Here is a 21,338-nt window from a genome sequence, read left to right as displayed (position 1 = left end):
CAATGTACACACTCCATTTAAATGCATGTAACTGCTCGAACTCAAGAAAATAATACTCGTTTTAACCCCTACACCACTCAATGGATTAAAAAACAAGCTTGTTGAATAATAACAGTAAATATAATAATTCTTCTAGATCCATTAATCCTATATTATCGAATATTTAACATTAGGTTTATAAATTTTTCATTCACTATTATGCAAATCATAAATCATGTATATTCCATTTGTAACGCCATAATCAATATCATATTTGCATAATGCCTTTGATTTTTTTTTCACGTAATGCGTTTAATTTTTCTATATGGTATTTATTATTATTAGATATCTAATTGAGTTCACGTCATAAATTAACTAGATATTATCTTCTTTAGAAAAATAGTTTTTTTTACTTTATAAATATTATAATAAAAGTATTTTAATATTTTGACACTTTCATATAATTTCAAAATAAAAAACGAAAACCACTATTTAATGCATCATATAACTAATACGAAGTTATAAAAACCCTTTACTATACCACTTGTAATTGTTCACTTTAAATAATTCTTTTTATAAATACATTTTTCTTAAAATAAAATGTTTTCTCACCTCAAGCATAATATGGGCCTCCATCTTTTCCCCCACTTTAAGCCTATTTCTATAGTTTCCTTTTGGGGGGCTCTAAATTAAATTAAAAGTGGACCGTCGATTAATGACAGCCAATAATACCTTGCCACGTGCAACCTTAAAGGCCGACAAAAGGGTTGAAGCGAGAGTCAGGCAGCTGATTTTGAGTTTGGCTCGCTTTGCTTAAAAAAGAGAAAAATAAAAGGAGAGAAAAAAGGCGCTACTTTAACCGATCTGGGAAGAGAAACAGCAGAGCAAAGAAGCTAAAGACTGAAGCAAATAAGAACCGAACCGGAACGAAATTACTCAGCTCCCTTGGGCATTGTAAGAAAAAAACTTTATTTCTCTGTTATTCAATCATGGCTTTGTTTAGTTTTTGATTGATTCGAGTTTTGTTAGCGGCTCTCGTTGAGTTAGAATTGCTGCAAAGTTACTGTCGTGTTTGATTTCTAGTGACCCATGTTGAGAATTAGTATTAGGGTTTTTTGATTCATGCCCTTTTTAAAAAGATTGAGCTGATTTTGTGTTTTGAATTTTATGATTTCGAGAAATACAACTTCTCTTTTTTGGTGGTTCACATCTTATTTGATGATGTTGCTGTTGTCAAAATCAGGGATTTGTTTGGCTATATTTTGGGTAGTTTGCTTCTTGGTAGAGAAGAGTGGGTTTAGCTTTTGAAGGATATTTTGGGTTTTCAAGTTGGTGATTTTAGGATGAATAACAACAATAACCTTCCAAAGACTTTTGGGACTCCATCCCAGTTTGGGAATTCTGGGACGGTGCCAAAACCGCAATCGATTTCCATAAATAATCAGCCTCATCCAACGCAAGGTGGGCCTCAGTTTCCGGGCCACTTTCAATTGTCTGAGCCTCAAGCACAGGTGCTTGCACGAGCACAATACGTGCAGGCTCATGCTCAATCGCAGGCTCAACCTCAGGCTGCCGCTCATTCCCAATTCCCAGCTCAGGTGCACTCGCAAAACGTTAGTAATAGTAATGCTGAGGCCATCCCTTCCCCTTTGGTTTCCACTCCTGGCTCAGGAAGTGTCAAGCGGTCTTCTCAGAAGCCACCTTCGAAAAATTCTGGTTCATCTAATAGTAATATGGCTTCTCTGTTTAAAACGGTGGAGTTAACCCCGGCTGCTCCTAGAAAAAGGCAGAAGCTTCCAGAGAGACAAATACCTGATAAAGTGGCTGCAATATTACCAGAGTGTGCTCTATATACTCAGTTGCTTGAATTTGAGGCTAAGGTGGATGCTGCTTTGTCGAGAAAGAAGTCTGACATTCAACAGTCTCTTAAAAACCCTTCCTGTATTCAGAAGACTCTTAGAATATATGTTTTCAACACGTGTTCCAATCAGGGAACAGCCGACCCTGACCAGAAGAGCACTGAGGCTCCATCATGGTCACTTAAGATTATTGGTAGGATATTGGAAGATGGGAAAGACCCAGTTCTGGCTGGAAAGGCACAGAAATCATACCCAAAATTCTCGTCTTTCTTTAAGAAAATTACAATATACTTGGATGCAAGTCTCCATCCAGATAACCATGTGATTTTATGGGAGAGTGCTCGATCGCCTGCCCTTCACGAGGGGTTTGAGTTGAAGAGGAAAGGAGACAAGGAATCTACTGTGAGAATAAGAATAGAAATGAATTATTGTCCTGAAAGATTTAAACTTTCACCTGCTCTCACAGAACTCTTGGGAATTGAAGTAGATACACGTCCAAGAATCTTGGGTGCGATCTGGCATTATGTGAAATCAAAGAAGTTGCAAAATTATGAAGATAACTCCACCTTTTCATGCGATCCACCTCTGCAGAAGGTATTCGGGGAAGAAAAAATGAAATTCATTATGGTTTCACAAAAGATATCACAGCATTTAACTCCTCTATCCCCCATACATTTGGAGCATAGGATCAAGCTTTCAGGGAACTGTCCTATCGGATCCACTTGTTACGATGTCCAGGTTGATGTGCCTTTACCATTAGAAATGGAAAAGTCTGCATTCTTGGCAGACATGGAAAAGAACAAAGAAATTGATGCTTGTGATGAAGTGATTTGTACCGCCATAAAGAAAATGCATAAGCATTGTCGGAGACGAGCTTTCTTCCTTGGTTTCAGCCAGTCTCCTGCAGAATTTATTAATGCTTTAATTTCTTCCCAAGGCAAGGATTTGGAGCTTTTTGCTGGAGAAGCTAACCATAATGCTGACAAGGAGCGGCAATCTGAATTCTATAACCAACCATGGTAAAACCTTATTCCAGTTATTTTATTTTCATTCTATGTCTGTTTTGATGTCTTAGTTTGACATAAATCTGTCAAAACTACCTGTTTAATGCAAGCCTACTTGATCTTACTTTCAATAATTTGGTCAGGCAGAACAGAAGAAAATCTGGATGAATTAGTACTCTTATCGACTGATCTGTATATTTTACCAACAACAGTAATACTTTAGAAGAAATTCTCGTGACTCTCTAGGATTGTGCAATCCGAGGCTATATGATTTACTATGTTGGCGTCCGGTGTTAGTTTCTTGCTATGATTAACTAAATCTTTGGGCATCTCTGAATAAAGTATGGTCTATCTATCTACGAATTTATACATGTCGATATGAGAAAGACGTCCCCTATAGAGTCTAGTTTATCATAATGATCCTGATTTGATTTTACTTAAAAATTGTTGGTTCACCTGAGGGAGATAAAGTTACCTTTCGATCTCCATTAAAATCATCTGACTGTCTTTTCTTTTTTAATCTATTTTCTGGAATTTCAAGGATTGAAGATGCTGTAATCCGGTACCTGAACCGCAAGTCTATTGGAGGAGACTCTCTTGGAAGCACTTGAGCAGGGTTCTTTGGAACGATTGACTGTTTCTAAGAATCCCAAGGCTTCTAAAGTTACATAACTTCTGGCGTGCATGGTATTTCTAATTGGTTCTGGATGTCACAAAAAAAGAAACTATCCTGAGGACTTTGGATCGAAAATTTCCTCCCAAAGTTATCCGAATTCACCACGGAGTTCCAACTCTGTTCACATACATGTTTGCTTCTTTTGTTGTATTTTTCTAATGCAAAGTGCTTAGGTGGTCAACACCTTGCATTATTTCTGAATTGTCCCAATCATCTCCGCTCTGGTTTCCATGCCGTTTGAATCTCCAAACCCTCTAGAATATATCTGTTTTGCTATTCTGTTTTAGTGTGATTCTTATAATGGAAGGACAAAGGAGGAAGCACACTAGTAATGTAAGTTAATTTGTTTTCTTTTAGGTGTAGTTTGAACAGAACCAGTATTGTATCCTTTTAGTTTTCTAATCAATATTTCATTTAATCTGGGAAAAGGATACATTAATTTACTCCCTCTTGTTTTCTCTTTGCTGCTCATTCTCTTGGCATTTTCATTTTCTACTACACTGTAGTCTCTAGGGCTATAAGTAGATTTCTGGCAAGATTCATCCGGATGGACCGATAGGGAGTCGTCAGGCACAGTCGCCTCTGAAGATTTTAGATTTTCATATAATTTAGATATTTATTTTAATTTTTTTATTGATAATTTATTTTTATTCTTCAAAAATTTTATATACTCATTGTAAAATTTTATAAGTTTGTCATTTAATATTAAATTTTCAGATTAATCATTGATTTAATTTATATATTCATTCGATGATCATAAAACAATTTGTAGTCAGTCGTGAACAACTATTATAAATTTAATTATCATAACTATATTAACATTAATATTGTTATTCTATCAAATAAATATTAAAATATTAAATATTATAATAATTTTTTTAAAGCAAACAAAGCGAGAAATGATTCTACTACGTCCCTAAAACACTTGGATCTCATGGGTTTCTGCTGTGAGGAAGGTTAATAAACGGTGTGGTTGATAAAAATGTTACAAGTTGAAAAGGCAACACATAATGTTATAAGTTGGAACCAAAGTACTTATCAGTTGAAGTAATATAAAGGGTTTCAGTATAATGTTATCAAGGTAAGAAAATGAGTTATAAACGGTAAATATTATGAATATTATTAACATTTTAGGGCAGAAAATGTTATTAGAATTTAAGCTAATGGAGCCTTGTATTTTCCCACGATAAAAAAAAAAGTTAAAAACTGAAAATGTTACGAACATATATAATAAATAGCCAAAATGTCATTGTTCACTAACAAAGGAGGTTGTAATAAGGAATCTTAATATTTTTAATAATAAAATCGATTGCGCCTAAAATGTTATCAGAGTTTAAGTTGATGGAGCCTTGAAATTTCCCACGATAAAAAAATAAGTTAAAAATTAAAAATGTAATGAATATATATAATAAATACGAATGCGTCCGGTAGACACGTCATTTCTATCACATATATTTTACACACATATTATATTGATTATATATATATATATATATATTCGAGAAAATAACCTCAGTGACAAAAAATGTCTTATAATATACGAATTTAACCAACTTTTTTTGGATTTGCCAAAATGACCAACAAATTCGCAATGCAAACTCCAATTTCGCAACACTAATTTATAAATCGCAACACAGAAGTCAAATTCGAAATGCGATACTCAAATTCGCAACACAAAGTCAAATTCGCAACGCGGAATTTCAAATTCGCAACTGAATTTCAAATTCGCAACGCGAATTTAATTTCGCAATAGGTTTTAGTTTCGCAACACAAATGTTTTGGGTATATAACAACGCAGCAGCAGCAACTCATAACCTAAATCCCTAAATCGCAACTCATTCCATCTCCATCTATCACTCTCTCCGGCGACATCCGTTCCTATATCCAACGACATCCTTCACCATCTCTATTTTTTTACATAATTTTATTTCTATATAATTTTTCAATGATTTCTCTCCCAAATTATCAACTATCAACTTAATAAAGGTATGTTTTTCTCTAAGTTAGTGATGATATCTAGTTTATAGCTCGTTGTTTAGTAAATTAATTTACAATTTGTAGAATGAAATCATCTAATGTTGATCATGTTTAGATAGATTTGTGTTTTGGAGGGTCATGGGAGAATGTTCATGGTGTTTTACAATATGTGCCTTTACATATGAATCTTCAACTGAAACTGTCATTAAAAAAGTTAACTTATGAAACTCTAATGTTACGTGTTGCAAAGAAATTGAATTTAGAGCCTCTAAGTGGATTTAGGCTATCTTATCAGAGAAAAGGTAAAGTTTATTTGTTAACCGACAATGAAGATGTTGAACGATTCATTGCTTACTTTAGTGTTTCATAAAAAGATAATGTTACATTGTATGTTGTTGAACCTAGAAGTAGTGAAGTTGGGTCAGTAGCGGGTAGTAATCAACTAAGTTCTTCAACCCAAAATTTAATGGTTCCACCACAATTTCATCACCAAGCAAATTTTGTTTCACCACATTTCCAATACCAAACACAATATCAAAACCCACAACCTTTTCCAATCCAAATTCCAATCAACTTTCAGCACCAAATTCCAGTTTTTGTATTGACCAGTTAGACGATTATGAGCCAACAGAAAAAATTGTGGGTACTAGTCAGTATTCGAAATTTGATCTTGGTCAATACCCGGACTTTGATCTTGGCCAATACTCGGATTTTGATGATGTGATGGAAGAAGAAACAAACCCTGTATGTAATGATTTTGATATTGGTCAATACCCGAATTTTGATGATAAAACAGTCGTTGCCGAGGAAGATGTTGTTGATGATAATGAGGAGGAAGTTACGACTGTGAATGAACATGTTGAACATCCATTCCGTAATTCATATAACCCTGAAAAGGAAAAAGAAGAAGAAAAAGTCCCCGAAGAAAGGAAAAAGAAGAAAATGCCACGGGAGTATAACTGGAATATGCCAGAATTACTTCAGATACCGGAAGAAGAGTTGGTAAAGATAGCAGTTGATTGTTACACCAAATTTATTCGTATCAAGAAAGATGATTGTTTTGATACAAAGGAAGACTTGAAGATAGCTTTGTATACGAAATGTGTGGAAGATGGCTATCAACTAAAAGTTAACAAATCAAGCAAAGATTGTTTCGAAACAAGGTGTATGATTGACAAAAACTGTACGTGGCGTATGATTGCAAAGAGGATAAAAGATTACGAAATGTTTCAAGTTAGGACTTTTATTGATAAACATACATGTTCAAGAACCCAAGTTTTTCCTCACCATAGACAGGCAAACAAAAAGGTGTTGGGTGGTTTTCTGGCTGAGTTAATGTTTTTGAATGGAAGGGTATATCTGGGACATGAAATTATGACTGACATGAATGCTCGGTTCAAGATTAGTATCTCATATTCTCAAGCTTGGAGAGCCAAATGTTATGCCTTGGAATTGTTGAGGGGGTCGCCAGAAGCATCGTTTGCCCAACTGCCGGCTTATTGTCACAATTTAAAGCTGAAAAATCCTGGGTCAGTAACTCATATCAAAACCGATAGAGATGGACGCTTTGAGTTACTGTTTATCGCCATTGGTGCCGCGGTTAGTAAATAATTATAATTTTGTTGACTCATTTTTGTTAGTTGCATGCATTTCACATTTAAATGATTATATTTCTTGTGTATATGATTTTGTAGATTCGTTCGTTTATTACTTGTATGCGCCCAGTTATTATAGTTGACGGAGCACATTTGAAAGGTCGATACCTTGGAGTAAACTTATTAGCAGTAGCCATGGATGCTAACAATGGGATACTGCCAATAGCTTACGGGGTTGGCAAATCTGAAACCTCTGATTCATGGACATTGTTTATGGGGCATATTAGGGATTGCATAGGTCCTATTAGAAATCTGACAATTATATCTGATAGGGCAAACTCAATTGACAACGCTGTTAGAAGGTGTTTCCCAGATGCTTTTCATGGACTTTGTGGTGTTCATTTGTACAGAAATCTAAAATCAACGTCTGCTGGTATAAAAAATCACAAATGGACATACTGGAAGGCTGTAAAAGCTTATCGGGAAGTGGATTTTAATAAGCATATAAATTGTTTAAGACATGTTTTGCCTTAATGTGCTCAAACACTAGAAGATTTCGGGTTTGAAAGATGGTCAAGAGTACATCAACTTGGAGCAAGATATGGTTTCATGATGTCTAATAGTGCAGAATCAATCAACGCTCTAAGTCGACATTCCCGGAAATTACCCATTACTATGTTAATGGAGTTTTTTCGAGCCTCTATTTAACAGTGGTACTACAAGAAAAGAAACCATGCAGGTATTATTTCTTTAAATTCGTAACTTATCATATATTTTACTAAGTATTATTTATTTAAATTTACAGGAACATTAGAACGTCGTGTTAAACCATGGACTGAAAAAAAGATAACGAAACGTGTTGTGAAGTCAACGTCATGGAGAGTTGAACCATGTTCAAACACTTTGTTTGAAGTATTGGATAATAACTTAAATGGGCTTGTCGATCTAAATGCAAAGATGTGTAGTTGTAAGAAATGACAAACATCTGGTTATCCGTGTGGCCATGTTATAAAAGTTGCTCTTCATCTAAACCAAGATGATTCAAGCGCATACGTTATGGATTGCTACACTACAGAAGTATATCGACAGACTTATGCCGAGATTGTCTACCCATGTCCACATCCTTCTGAGTGGGACATACCAGATGACTTACAAACAGTTTTCCCACCAGTCATGGATAGCAGGCTACCTGGCCGACCAAAAAATCATGATCGTATACCGTCTAAGGGTGAAGAGAAGAGGATATCGATATGTAGTCGGTGCAAGGAAAGTGGTCATACAAGGTTGACCTGTGGATCACCAGTGCCATCACAATCATCTTTTCCTCTACCAAAAAATGGATCCTCATCAAAATCCAAAGCTCATATGGTGTCAAGCAAAAAGAAATCAAAATCGTAATCAAAATCAAAATCCCAATCACAACCGGCTTCACCTTTTGGGACTTATTAACTTAGGTGATTTTTAAATGCAAATGTTGTATTATGTGTGAATGCATACATTTTCAGTTAGAAATTCATTAGTAACTTGAGTTTGAACATTGCTATGATCTGTTCAGTTGTTATCATGTTGGGATTTTCTCTTGTGTTTGATTGTTTGGATAGTTGTTCTCTTGCTTCTTCAAGTGTCCTTAGCTTGTATGTATAGCTTGGAATGTGTTTGATGTTGTATGTTGCGATCAACGCAAAAGTCAAATTCGCAACGCGAAAGTCAAATTCGCAAACTGAAAATCGCGTTGTGCATTATTTGAACATTGTTATGAGTACATTATTTGGAAAATAATGTTTCGGATTTCGTTAGAAATAACCCTTTTTCATCGGATTAATTTTGTTTTTGTGGGTACATTATTTGAACATTGTTATGTATAAATTTGTTGTGTATGTATGTTTTGGTTTGATTATATTGTATGTATATTTTCATTCAGATGAGATGGGTTGTATATAACAAAACAATCTATCTCTTCCATGTGAGTACTTTATTCCAACCATGTGACAAGTGTGACAACCCCAACAACTCATAACTCAACTTTGAACTTAATCAATATTGTCTTTTAGCTTGATGGTTCATAAAGCATGTTACTTGAACAGTATGAATCAATTATGCAATTTCCATGTTCAATTTAACACTGCATTTCAAATTCATTTCATATTTAATTGGAGTTTGAATTTAAATTTCAATTTGAGTTTGAATTTCAATACAAATTTTGGCTCCACTATAAATATTAGCCCAAGCCAATATGCATGTTATCATTGATTATTCCTAATTTCCATTGTTTTTTTCAACTTTAAATGCGAGGGAAATCCCGACCATCGTAATTTTTGGTCAACTTTAAAGCGTCAGAAATGTTTCGGGCGTATGATCTGGGTGGTATACGAGAAATGCAATAAATGACAACTAAAAATCTCAATAATTGAGGGCTACAACTTGTAATAATAATAAAAATAATAAGTCTGAAATGCTTCCGAGTACCACCCAAATCATAAGTCCGAAATGCTTCCGATGCTCATCAAAATCCAAAGCTCATATGGTGCCAAGCAAAAGGAAATCAAAATCCAAATCTCATATGGTGCCAAGCAAAAGGAAATCAAAATCTACAACTTGAGAACATTGCTATGATATGTTCAGTTATTATCATGTTGGGATTTTCTCTTGTGTTTGATTGCTTGGATAGTTGTTCTCTTGCTTCTTCAAGTGTCCTTAGCTTGTATTTATAGCTTGGAATGTGTTTGATGTTGTATATACCTTGATGTTGTATGTTGCGATCAACGCGAAAGTCAAATTCGCAACGTAAAATAAGCGTTGCGATAGCCAAATTTGCAACGTGAAAGTCAAATTCGCAAACCGAAAATCGCGTTGCGAATTTGACTTTCGCGTTGCGAATTTGTACCTTCAACAGGTCTTTTTTGCTTCAAACATAATGCAGATTGAATTTTTTAGAAACAACAAATCAACTTTTACAAATCAATTAAACAAGCAAAAAACTAATTCTTATTTACACATCAAATTAAACAAATCAACTTTTACAAATCAATTAATCAAAAAATAAATGTTATTTCCTCATCAATTAAGCAAATCAACTTTCAATGTAAAATTCAATTAAACAAAGCAAAAAAAGTGTACCCAGACTGTTGTTTATGCACAAATACATCAATTTCACGCAGCTAACTTCAGGATTAACCTGCAGAAACCAATCATTTGCTCAAACAACACTTTCTACACATCTAAAACCAACAAACAGCAAATTACTGAATTCTAGGTACTTAACCAAATATTTTCAAACCAATTAAAAAGTATATATGTTAACACTTGCTCAAACTTACCAATTGTTTATGCACACTTTCAGCACGCGGATACAGGTAGGTAGCGTCTCGTATATATCGATATGGCCATATAATGTCGAAACCACAAGCCTACTGCACCTCTATCTCTATCTGTGGGAGGTAGATACTGTTTACTTCTTGTCGTCAAACGTTCCAAGCACAAGCATACGAGAGGACCACAATCCCCTCTGGCTCCCTACGTTTGTTGTGGTGCAGTCTCATCTCCGATCATTGTAATTTTGAACTTCTTGTTTCCAAAATTTGTCCAATAATCAATCGCATCCAAGTATTTAGCCAAATGATCGCTCCATCCCTTTGTAATAATATCTCTCAAATCAGACAATGGTATGTAATTCAACATGCTGTCATATACTATTGTCTTCAGGGATGGGAGCTGAAGCTAGACGAGAAGCCAATGACGACGTTCCAAAACAGGGATAAACACCTGCAATCATAAATAATTGCGCACATCAAATAAAATTTATGAAAACCTTTAAAATATTCAAAAAATAAATACTAACCTTATCGACCTCCCACCACGCATGATAAAGTTTATCTTTTCCATTACCCAACATATATGAAGCATCTCTCTGATCCTTCAAATGAGCTGTATGAAAAGATGTCGGTAAAATAGTCCATCGAGTATTTCTTTTCCTCAATTTCCTTATTATTAGAAGACGTGACACCCATGCATGAATATGCTATTTTATAAAAAAATAAATATATTAGTGAATTTATTAATAATTTAAAAAAAATTTAATCAAAATGCAATATAAGAAGAATATAAGACTTACCACCCTTTCGAGATAGCCATTATCTTCAACCCCTAATAAAATACCCCACCAAGACCGATCAAGAAACAAATGAATAACATCGTCGATTTGGCATAGGTCAGAATAACACCCCTTGATCCGCTCATGTAGATAAAAATCAACTGCGGTCTTAGCCCAAAAGATATTATCCGTAATTGTTTCCGGTAGTGTTTCCCTCTCCTGCTGAGGAATGGTACTGGCCGATAACACATACGAAAGCCAACTCGCATCCATTATATCGAGCACGGGAGGGGGTTTATCAATATGTCGACATATGACGCCATGTGAATCGGGCTCTTGAACGGCGGATGAGACCTCTTGAACGATGACAAGGGCCTCTTGAACGGTGGGAGGGGCTTCTTCGATGATGAGAGGGGCCTCTTGAATGATAGGAGGCGCCTCTTGAATGATGATAGGTGCATCGGGCTTATTCTTACGGAGTCTTGGCACTAGTGGGGTGAACGGAGACGTAATGGTACGTGCACGACGTCTGATGTGTGAACCCTGTCGTGCAAGAAAAACCCGACGTAAAGCATCTACCTTATCGAGCTGCTGAAAATAAATTAATACATAAATCAGTAAATAAATAAATAAATAATGCCGAAAAAAGGTTATTTGCATTTTTAGTATAGTATTAAACAAATTTACCTCATTGTGTAGAGTATGAACCTCATTCTGTAACAATGAAACAATCTCGCGTAGAGCGGCAACCTCATCACGTAAAGTAAATACCTCACCGCGTAGTGCACCATTGTCATCGCGTAAAAAATCCACCTCACCACGTAAAGATCGAACCTCATCACGCCATGCACCATTATCTTCACGTAAAGTACCGACCTCATGACGCAAAGCACCGACCTCATCACGTAATTCCCCTAACTCATCCCGTGGAGGTGGAGAACAGGGAGATAAATGTCGTGGCCTCTTTGTCGGTCGCCTATCATGAAGTGATGGTGGAGAAGAGGCTCGATGATGTGATGGAATAGGTGATGGTGGAGGTGGAGAAGATGCTCGACCAGGTGATGGCTCCGGGTGTCGAGCCATAGAATCGGCCCGATCAGGTGATGGCTCTCGAAGTAGGGGGTGCTCATCATCCGTCCCATAAAAACACTGCTTACTAGCTTGCCACCAATCAGTGACAAGCTCAGCCTCTGTGGGTGTCAGCCTTTGTAATGGATAGTTGGCCTCCTAACAATATAAAAGCTCAAACAAAGTTAAACTTGTACTAGTAATAACTTGTTTATATATGGTATTATTTGTGTGTTAACTTACATCATTCATTGTCGTATATGGGAGTAACTCTTCCCAATCCAACATGCGGATCCTCTACCAGGTAATAGCCCTAGGAATATCATTTGATCTTTTTATCGCATATATCCGCATGCTGGGGAAAGCCTCAAATATCCAAACCTACAAACAATATAATACACAAACATTATTAATTGTTAAATAATTAATTATAATTTTGGAAACATTATATAGAAATTCTTACCTTAAAGACCCAAGTAAAGTCTGTCAAAGTGTATTTAGAACCATCGCCCCGCAAACTTTTTCGGTCCTCAAAGGCAGACGACAACTTCTTCCAGGTAGCTTTCCATAGATATGAACCCCACGGAAATAGGTTCCATGCATTTAGGTCCTCTACCAATAATATTAGGTCATCGGAGATATGTTGTCTGCCCTCTTTGCCTAAAAGGATTGCATGCAAAAGTAATAAATGGCATACTCAGACAACATCAAGGTCATCCATATGAGTAAAACCATCTTTATCAAATAATCTCTTCAAGTCGTCATCGTGTAAACTCGGCTTCGACTTTGACAGCTAAGGAAAAACCCGAGATAACCATGATGGGCGGGTGATATGACTAGTGTACCGGCCTACATCATCGTGTCCGAAGCGTAGACCAGTTATTAAGCAAAACTCATCCCACCCAAAACAAGTATGTGCCGGAGGAAAATGAAACCATATCTCCTCATCACCACGTTGTATCCCCTCGGGTAGATCGTTAGTCATGGTCTGAAGAAACAAATGTGTCAACATAGCATCTCCACCCGTATGTTGCACTTTCAGGCATGGCCAGAAGCAAGTATCCTCAAATAATTTTCTTTGTAGAGGTGTAAGCGTCGACACAATTTTAGTGGCTAGGCTTAATTTATTCCTTAAGGTCAATGCAGCCGAAAAAAAATTCTACAAAAACAATAAACATACAGTTAGATATACCAAAAACTCCTTATTATACACTATAAACAGACATGATATTAAATAGTGAAAACAAAGCCAAATATGTTTCAAACTAGCACGGTATTCACCCAAGTCATTATTCCATCATAGTTCACAAAATGCATCAGATAATATTCCAGAAGTAAGCACTTATATAAACATTTAAAAGGACAACATATAGGTTTAGTGCAGGTTCAAGGACAACATAAAGAGTAGTAGTTCATTCTTGAAACTTAAATTAGCAACACTGTGAAGTTAGTATTTGTCTTTGTTTTTTGGTTGAAGTAATGCAATTCATTCAAGTTTCAATTTGCAGAATAAAAGAAGTTTCTGAAACTTAAATTCGCAACGCGAAACTAAAATCGCGTTACGATTTTCATTTTCGCATTACGAATTTGGTGTTGCGATTTAGGGTTTCTTCAACAAAAAGACAAAACAAAGACAAATAATAACTTCACAGGGTTAAAGACTAAACAATTTAGCAATATTGGCAGTAACCAAATGAATTTACTAAGCAATCTCAGTGAAATGGTTAATCTATATATATTGAAATTACCAGTAAATTTATCATCAATATAAGAAAAATCTAATAATAATACAAAAAATTCAAAATAAAAATAAGAGATTAAAAAAACTAACCCTCGGTGGTTGATTTTCCATTTCTGACCGTGAATGGTTGTGAGAGTTGCTCTGAGAGATGGAGATAGACGGATTTCGTCGGAGATGGAGACGGATGTCGCCGTAGAGAATGAGAGATGGAGATGGGACTGAGTTGTGATTTAGGATTTTTGGTTAGAGATGATTTGCAATAATACTGTTTACATTTGTGTTGCGAAATTAATATTGTGTTTTGCGTAAAAACATTTGACTATCGCGTTGCGAATTTGACTTCTGTGTTGTGATTTACAAATTCATGTTGCGAATTTGACTTTTATGTTGCGAATTTGAATATGGCGTTGCGAATTTGACTATCGTGTTGCAAATTTGACTATTGCATTGCGAATTTGACTTTGTGTTGCGAATTTGACTTTTGTGTTGTGAATTTGACTTCTGTGTTGCGATTTACAAATTCACGTTGTGATTTACGTATTCGCGTTGCGAAATTGGAAACTGGGTTGCGAAATTGGAGTTCGCGTTGTAAATTTGTTGGTCATTTTGGCAAATCCAAAAAAAGTTGGTTAAATTCGTATATTATAAGGCATTTTTGGTCACTGAGGTTATTTTCTCTATTTATTATTTATTTAATTTTGTTTTATTTCAGAGCCCAAGCCCAGTGTTGTTACAAAGAATGGTAGCAGCCCAAATAACAAACCCGGGTTCAAGGACCCGTGAACCAACCCCATGACCTGTTTTAGGTTAGGGTTCATATGAAACCCTAGTCTCACACTTCAGTGCCGCATTCTCCAGCCTCGCTTCCAGCGTCGCGTCTCCAAACAGCCTGAGCCTTCCTCACAAAGCACGCCTCCCTCGGCCGGTTTTCTCGGTGTCGTGACTGCGTGAAACACCAAAAAACAAACCAAGTCAGAATCGTGGACTCTCATCAACCAAGTAAGCCGAGTTTCACTCGGAATCAAATGCTAAAAATAGGGCTATTTTGTATTATAAATATATGAACACGATTCACACACAGGGGGGATTACTAGGCATCATATTACTCTCAAAATACACGAAAATACTAGCAAATTCGGAAAGTAAATCTGAGCACGTCTAATATCCGAAAGCAACAAGAAATAAAAGATTGTGCTTTTACCTTGTTTGGTTCCTCTTCGCATGCGAATATAGATATGTTTTTTATCTCTTCGTTCGAACGGCTGATGATCCGGGGAGGGTTTTTTTTGAAAATATCTCTCCAGATCTACCCTCCCGAGGCCATTTTCTTTAAAAAAGAGTCACTATTTTTCTGGAAAACGAGACCCTTGTGCTTCGTTGTTAAGAGCGTTCGAGAGAAAATCAGAGAAAGTGGGAGGGTCTCGGCTGTTAAAGAAGAGAGAATGAAAATTTTTAAAACAATTTTAAGTTAAATACATGGCCCGTTTAGACCGTGACCCGACCCGTTCCATGCAATGGATCCGCTTGTTTCCATTCAAAATAGGGTTAATACCCGTTTTGGTCCCTCATTCTTTCTAAGCCTTTATTTCACTCCTAATTTCTTCTAAAATCAATCCCCAATTCTATTTTCCGTTCAATTTGGTCCCTTCATGTTTTTCCCCTCTTATTTTTATAGTGCATTTATTATTATCTATAGTCAATTATACATTTTTATTATTTATTATTCTTATTTTTTATTATTTGTTATTATTGTTACTTCTTTCAATATTTTAATTTATATATATATATATAGATATGCATCACTATTATATTTTATAAGTATGTACGTATATTCTTTTTATTATATTATATATATTTTTCCTTAATCATTCCATATTAGTATTGATGTTTATATATATATTTATTATTTTATTTTCTCTATATCTATTTTACTTATTTATCTATATTTATTTTTTCCTTACTTTTATTTATTTAGTTAGTATGTATATATTTTTTTCTATCTAATATTTTATATGTATATATTTTTATTGTTTTTACTTTATTACATATTATATATATATATTATACACACATTAATTATATTCATTTTTACCCTTACTTTTTATACATTTGTTTTCTTTATTTTATATCACTTCCTTTATTCCACTCGTTTTTGTACTTTCTTTATTGTTTATTTTCATTTTTTCCTAACACATTTTTTACTTTTAAAGGATATGTTTTCAATCAATCAGAGGTAAGCAATTTGGGATCGTTATTTTACCTTTTAAGTTAAACTTTTAATTTTCTTAATTAAGACAACTGTAAATTATGTAGTACCGAAAGGACAGTTCAAGGGTGCTAACCCTTCCTTGACTGTAACCGACTCCCGAATCTGACACATCTTTGGTAAGACGCAAATCAAGTAAGAAATAAGGTATTCAGTCAACCCATTTTGTTTAAAATAAATGATCGGTGGTGACTCCAATTTGTTTTTCCTAAGTCGAAGCCTAATTTCGGGCCCACCCGAAAGACGATTCCGACAGCTTGGCGGCTCCACTGGGGACACAGGTAAGTGAGTCAGCCTAAGGTAATTTCCAGTTGTCTTTTTAACGAAAAGGGTAAGTTTAAATTGAAAGGTAACATTTCGATCCTTATTGTTTACCTTTGATTATTTTTTCAAGTAAATAGTTGTACTGACATTTTTTTTTCAATGATTTCAGATTTTTGAAAAGTTTTTATCTATGGCTCTATACTCGAGCTCCAACCCGTTTTAAGTGGGGGTGAAAGCGACGCCTTCGTGAGAATTTATTCTCCGCACAGGCCTAGCAAGTAACCTTCGGGATTCATATACCTTATGTCTTCGTGTGAATTTATTCACCGCATAGGCGTAAGAGAATGTTTCCTCTCGAGTTCAACTTAGTCCACACAAGCCTGTGATGGGTTTAGGACTAAGGGTCTGGCAAGCCCAAGGGGGCACCGACGAGGAGAACTCGGGTACCATTTTTTAGAACCTAAATCGAGAGACTATGGAGAAATAGAGCCTAACCCAAAACCTCATTCCAAACCCTAGGCTACTTTGTTTCATGCTTTACTTTCTATTCAAAACATGCGAACTAGACAAATATGCGGTAGGATTTGTTTGAAATTAGCATGCGGGATAGAGATCATGTTCGAGTAGGAATAATAAGCATGTGGGGTAGGACTTTTCATTTTCATCATTTTTTCATTATCCTTATCTCACTAACTTTTTCCTTTTCATTTCTGTTCTTTTTCACTTTTCATCATTTACATCATTTGAAAGAGGTGTTGATCCTCCAAAAATGTGTTTGTTAAACGTAAATAATTTGAATTAATGGATAAAGGGGATGTAATACAAGAGATGAAAATATAGAGGACAGTCTATAAGGCAATTATGTATCACATTCAATCCAGAAGATGTGGTGCCCACAATTGAAGAGTATATCACTCTGATGCGTTATAAAGGACTCAGAATGAATCGGGTATACATCAAGCACAATGAAAGTCTATCTTTGAAGAAATGACTGGCAGAGGTTGCAGGGGCAAGATGAAGGTTACTGATCTTGGGAGTCCCTTCAAAGACAACAATGGCAAAATGATAGCCGAAATTGGAGACCATTGCTGACGAATTCAAGAAACAAACAAATGAACTTCACATAGTTCCTATCAATTGAGGGATCCAACAACGTATTCATTGGGAACAAATTCAACAAAAGATAAATGCTAGAGATGTAGTCATTCGAGACTTCCTGGACCAGTACAAAAAGCAACTCAACATTTGCACGGTTCATCCAGAGAAGCCAGAGCGGTTCGACATGTTATTCAACCAGTGACAGATGAAGGCAGAAGACTAGTCAACATGTCAAAAACTGTCACGATATTTTTTTCTCTTAAAAGATAAAACACTTTTGTCCCCAATAAAGATTATTCATAATAACAAACACATTTTTGGATCAATGCCTAGAACATTTCATGCATCATGCATTCTTGCATATTCCGTATTATTTTCAATTTATTTTCCATTTTTTTTCATTTCATCCACATTAACTGACAAGTGATGTCTCATAAAAAAGGGTACAAACACTAGACATTCCACCTTAAGCGTTGGACACACCCCATCCGCATAACACCTGCTTGAAAAGAAGAAAATAAAAGCCAAGATTGCTCAGATCGAGGAGAACATGTTGAAGCTCCAGAGAGAGCTAGAAGATAAGATAAACTAGAGTAGTCTGAGTACTCTGAATACAATCATGAAGAACCAAGAGCCCATGGTTGATCAGATCGTTGCCAAGTTAGTTGGCCTACAACAGATCAGTGTGCCTGAGGTAGGTTCACCAGAAGGGGTAACTATACCACCTACCCCACAAGTGGTTGTCTCACCTGAAATCATACCGAAACTTCGAAGGGACTTATCAGCTGTAAAAGTGAAGCCCTCATCCTTTGTATTTAACCTTGAGAATAATTCAGGTTATTACCATATACCGGATTCGGACGAGGAGGACAAATCAAAGAAGATGGAGGAAAAAATCAAGCTGTTGGAGGACCAAATGAAGGTATTTAAAGGAGACCATGACTACCCTGGAGTTGATGCCGCGGAGCTCAGTCTAGTCCCAGACTTGGTACTTCCTCCGAAATTCAAGTCCCCGAAATTCGAGAAGTTTGACGAGAACAGCGACCCATCCGCACACATCACCATGTTTTGTTGAAAGATGACGGGATATGGAGGAAATGACCAACTACTGATTCACTGCTTCTAAGAGAGTCTGTCGGGCTCAGCCATCCGGTGGTACAACCAGCTCAGCCAAGCCCATATCAAGACTTGGAAGGACTTAGCCAAGTTATTTCTAGAACAATATAAGCATATTAACGATATGAGACCAGACCGGGTTATGCTACGAGGCTGGAAAAGAAGCACAACGAGAGTTTTCGATAATACACACAGCGTTGGAGGGATTTGTCTGTGCAAGTTCATCCACCCTTGGATGAAAAGGAAACTAAAAAACTGTTTTTACAGACCCTGAAGACACCTTACTTCGGGCACCTAATGGCAATTATATCGGGAACTTTCTCAGATCTAGTTATGGCTGGTGAGATGATCGAGCTAGCTATAAAACATGGAAAATTGAGGGAAGTGACTCCAGTGATAAGCCTCCCATGAAGAACAAAGAGCGAGAGATCAACAATGCCAACACCTACAACGCCAACAAAGGTGTTATGATCTCAAGTTCAAAATCATTGCTGTCGTACCATCCGATACTTCTAAACAAACTCAGAAAGAACCAAGGAAAGAAAATATTTGCATCAGTCCAATCCCAATGACATATGAGGAGTTACTCTCAACGCTAGTTGAGAAGAATCTTGTGACTCTGGTTCAATCCAAACCCAGAGAGGCCCCATATCCTAAAGGCCATGGTATTAAGGCTGTATGCAGCTATCATATTGGGAGCTCAGAGCACACCACTGAGAATTGTGGGGCATTGAGACGTAAGGTCCAAGATCTGATCGATTCAGGGGTATATACTTTCAATGTGTAATGAGGCATTATGATCGAGAGTCAAATGGGGCATCCATCAGGAATTATGTTGCATTATTAAGCATATCATCTTGTTTGAACTTGTTTTTCTTTCGTACTTCTTATGCTTGAACATTTTTACTTCACTTAACGTTTAAACATTTTAAATAAAATGCTTCCTTCTTAGGAAATGAGCAAATTTTAATATTGAATTCCTTAAATATCACTTTCATTAAAAGTTGTTTAATAATTAAGGTTGTAAATCTTTGACAAATGACAAGATTGAACCCTGCAAAACAAAGACCCCTTGTAAATATCACCGAGCTAAGTTTTCTTTTCTCATTAAGAGTCCATCCAAGGTTTGGCATTCAGACACGTATTAAGAGTGAATAGAATGGGACAGCTAGCACATGAGATTGCAAAACTAATTGGTTTATACCTTTGTTTATGACGTTCAATGATGATCATGATCTTCTCAGATGGAATGGCCAAGTAGGTGAATCTAGTTTAGGTCACTTGATTGAGAATTGAACTCTAACGATGAGATTTTCTGACCTTCAAAAATACCTAGACTATAACAGGTTCTTCTTAACAAACTTAAGAAATTGGACCCGTATACCCACATTATAATATTATTTATATACAATAAAACTTGAGTTGTCCCTCTAGAGCAATTGGTTAAACACCCCGGCTTTATGGATAATATTCAGCTAGCCTGATAAAGGTGATTATACTATACAATAAAGCTTGAGCTGTCCCTCTAAGGCAATTGGTTAAACGCCCCGGCTTTATGGATAAGATTCAGCTAACCTGATAAAGGTATTTACATATTAAGCTGTCCCTCTAGAGCAATTGGTAAAACACCCGACTTTATGGATTTCAGCTAGCCAGACAATGGCAAATTTAAATAAGGAGTTTCGGTAAAAATGGACTAAGGGAGTTAAGGAACGCATGTTATAGTCAAATACACACGAGCACTCAAGAATATCATTTTTAGACCGATATTTCTACACTACCTTTGTTAGAGGAGCTTACAAAACTTGAACAAATGGAAGATTTCAGAGAACTAAAACAGAAGTATTATGAAAGGTCTAGCCATTGATTATGCTAGTTGTGTCATTTTGTTCACCTCCGATCAAGATGTCAAATCAAGAAAAAGGGTATGCCATGATCTTCACGATGACCAAACCTTAATAACCCCCCTCTAAACCAACTTTTCGATCTTGATATTTGTCAAAGGTTTGCAGCTATCAAAGATTAAAAGAGCATTTGATTATGTTGATATCCAATAAACTCTTGTTTTACAATTGGCTTCAATATGAAACCTAGAAAGAGGCATTATTTTTCAAAACTCATTTTGATATTTTTCAAAATTTTGAAAATTCAAGGAAAACACATTTTTAAACAAGATGAGTTCTCTAGAAGCATGTTTTGGAAATCAACGAATATCTCTCCGAAGCTCAAGATTGAAACTGGGGCATGAGAAGCCGAATTTTTGGGGCAAAATTTGTTGGAGCAAGGAAAATAATTTGTCTTAGGTGGAGGTTTGCAAGAATACACCACGGTGGAAATGAAGATAAACTGAGAGAATAAAGACTACTCACGCAATTATTCCCTTCACACATCAACATTTTGTTTTAAGCATATTGAAGAATCCAAGATCAAGAATAAGAAATTCAAGATTCCAGAGTCAAGAGTCATCAAGACTGACAACCAGAGATTGAGATTTCTCTTCAAACCCTAACATATTTCGCATATACATCAACACATACATACATGACGCGTGAAATTTGCATCTTTGCATTCATCATCATGAGCAATAAAAACCTTGATTTTTCCT

General features: G+C 36.0%; 1 protein-coding gene across 2 annotated transcripts; it reads left to right on the top strand.

The window, feature by feature from the left end:
* Window positions 1-759: 759 nt before the first annotated feature.
* LOC120187302 (SWI/SNF complex component SNF12 homolog) lies at window positions 760-18,581 on the top strand. Of its 2 annotated transcripts, XR_005522279.1 has the most exons (5): window positions 760-933; window positions 1,223-2,857; window positions 3,384-3,551; window positions 7,609-7,612; window positions 18,571-18,581. XR_005522279.1 is itself a non-coding variant. In XM_039191043.1 (3 exons), the coding sequence occupies exons 2-3, from the start codon at window positions 1,323-1,325 to the stop codon at window positions 3,451-3,453; spliced, it is 1,605 nt and encodes a 534-aa protein (XP_039046974.1). In that variant the 5' UTR covers window positions 760-933; window positions 1,223-1,322; the 3' UTR covers window positions 3,454-3,962. The 2 variants fall into 2 exon arrangements, 1 of the variants encoding a protein (XP_039046974.1); XM_039191043.1 differs by lacking the exons at window positions 7,609-7,612; window positions 18,571-18,581 and having other exon boundaries at window positions 3,384-3,962.
* The last annotated feature ends 2,757 nt before the right edge of the window (window positions 18,582-21,338 follow it).

This window comes from Hibiscus syriacus, unplaced genomic scaffold, assembly GCF_006381635.1.
Source record: "Hibiscus syriacus cultivar Baekdansim isolate YM2019G1 unplaced genomic scaffold, ASM638163v2 tig00113724_pilon, whole genome shotgun sequence".
Lineage (NCBI taxonomy): Eukaryota > Viridiplantae > Streptophyta > Magnoliopsida > Malvales > Malvaceae > Hibiscus > Hibiscus syriacus.
This window is presented reverse-complemented; position numbering and strand designations above follow the sequence as displayed.

Coding starts and splice junctions, on each gene's coding strand:
- LOC120187302 (XM_039191043.1), top strand. CDS start 1,323: ATGAATAACAACAATAACCTTCCAAAGACTTTTGGGACTCCATCCCAG. Junction 2,858..3,383: donor GAATTCTATAACCAACCATG/GTAAAACCTTAT, acceptor TGGAATTTCAAG/GATTGAAGATGCTGTAATCC.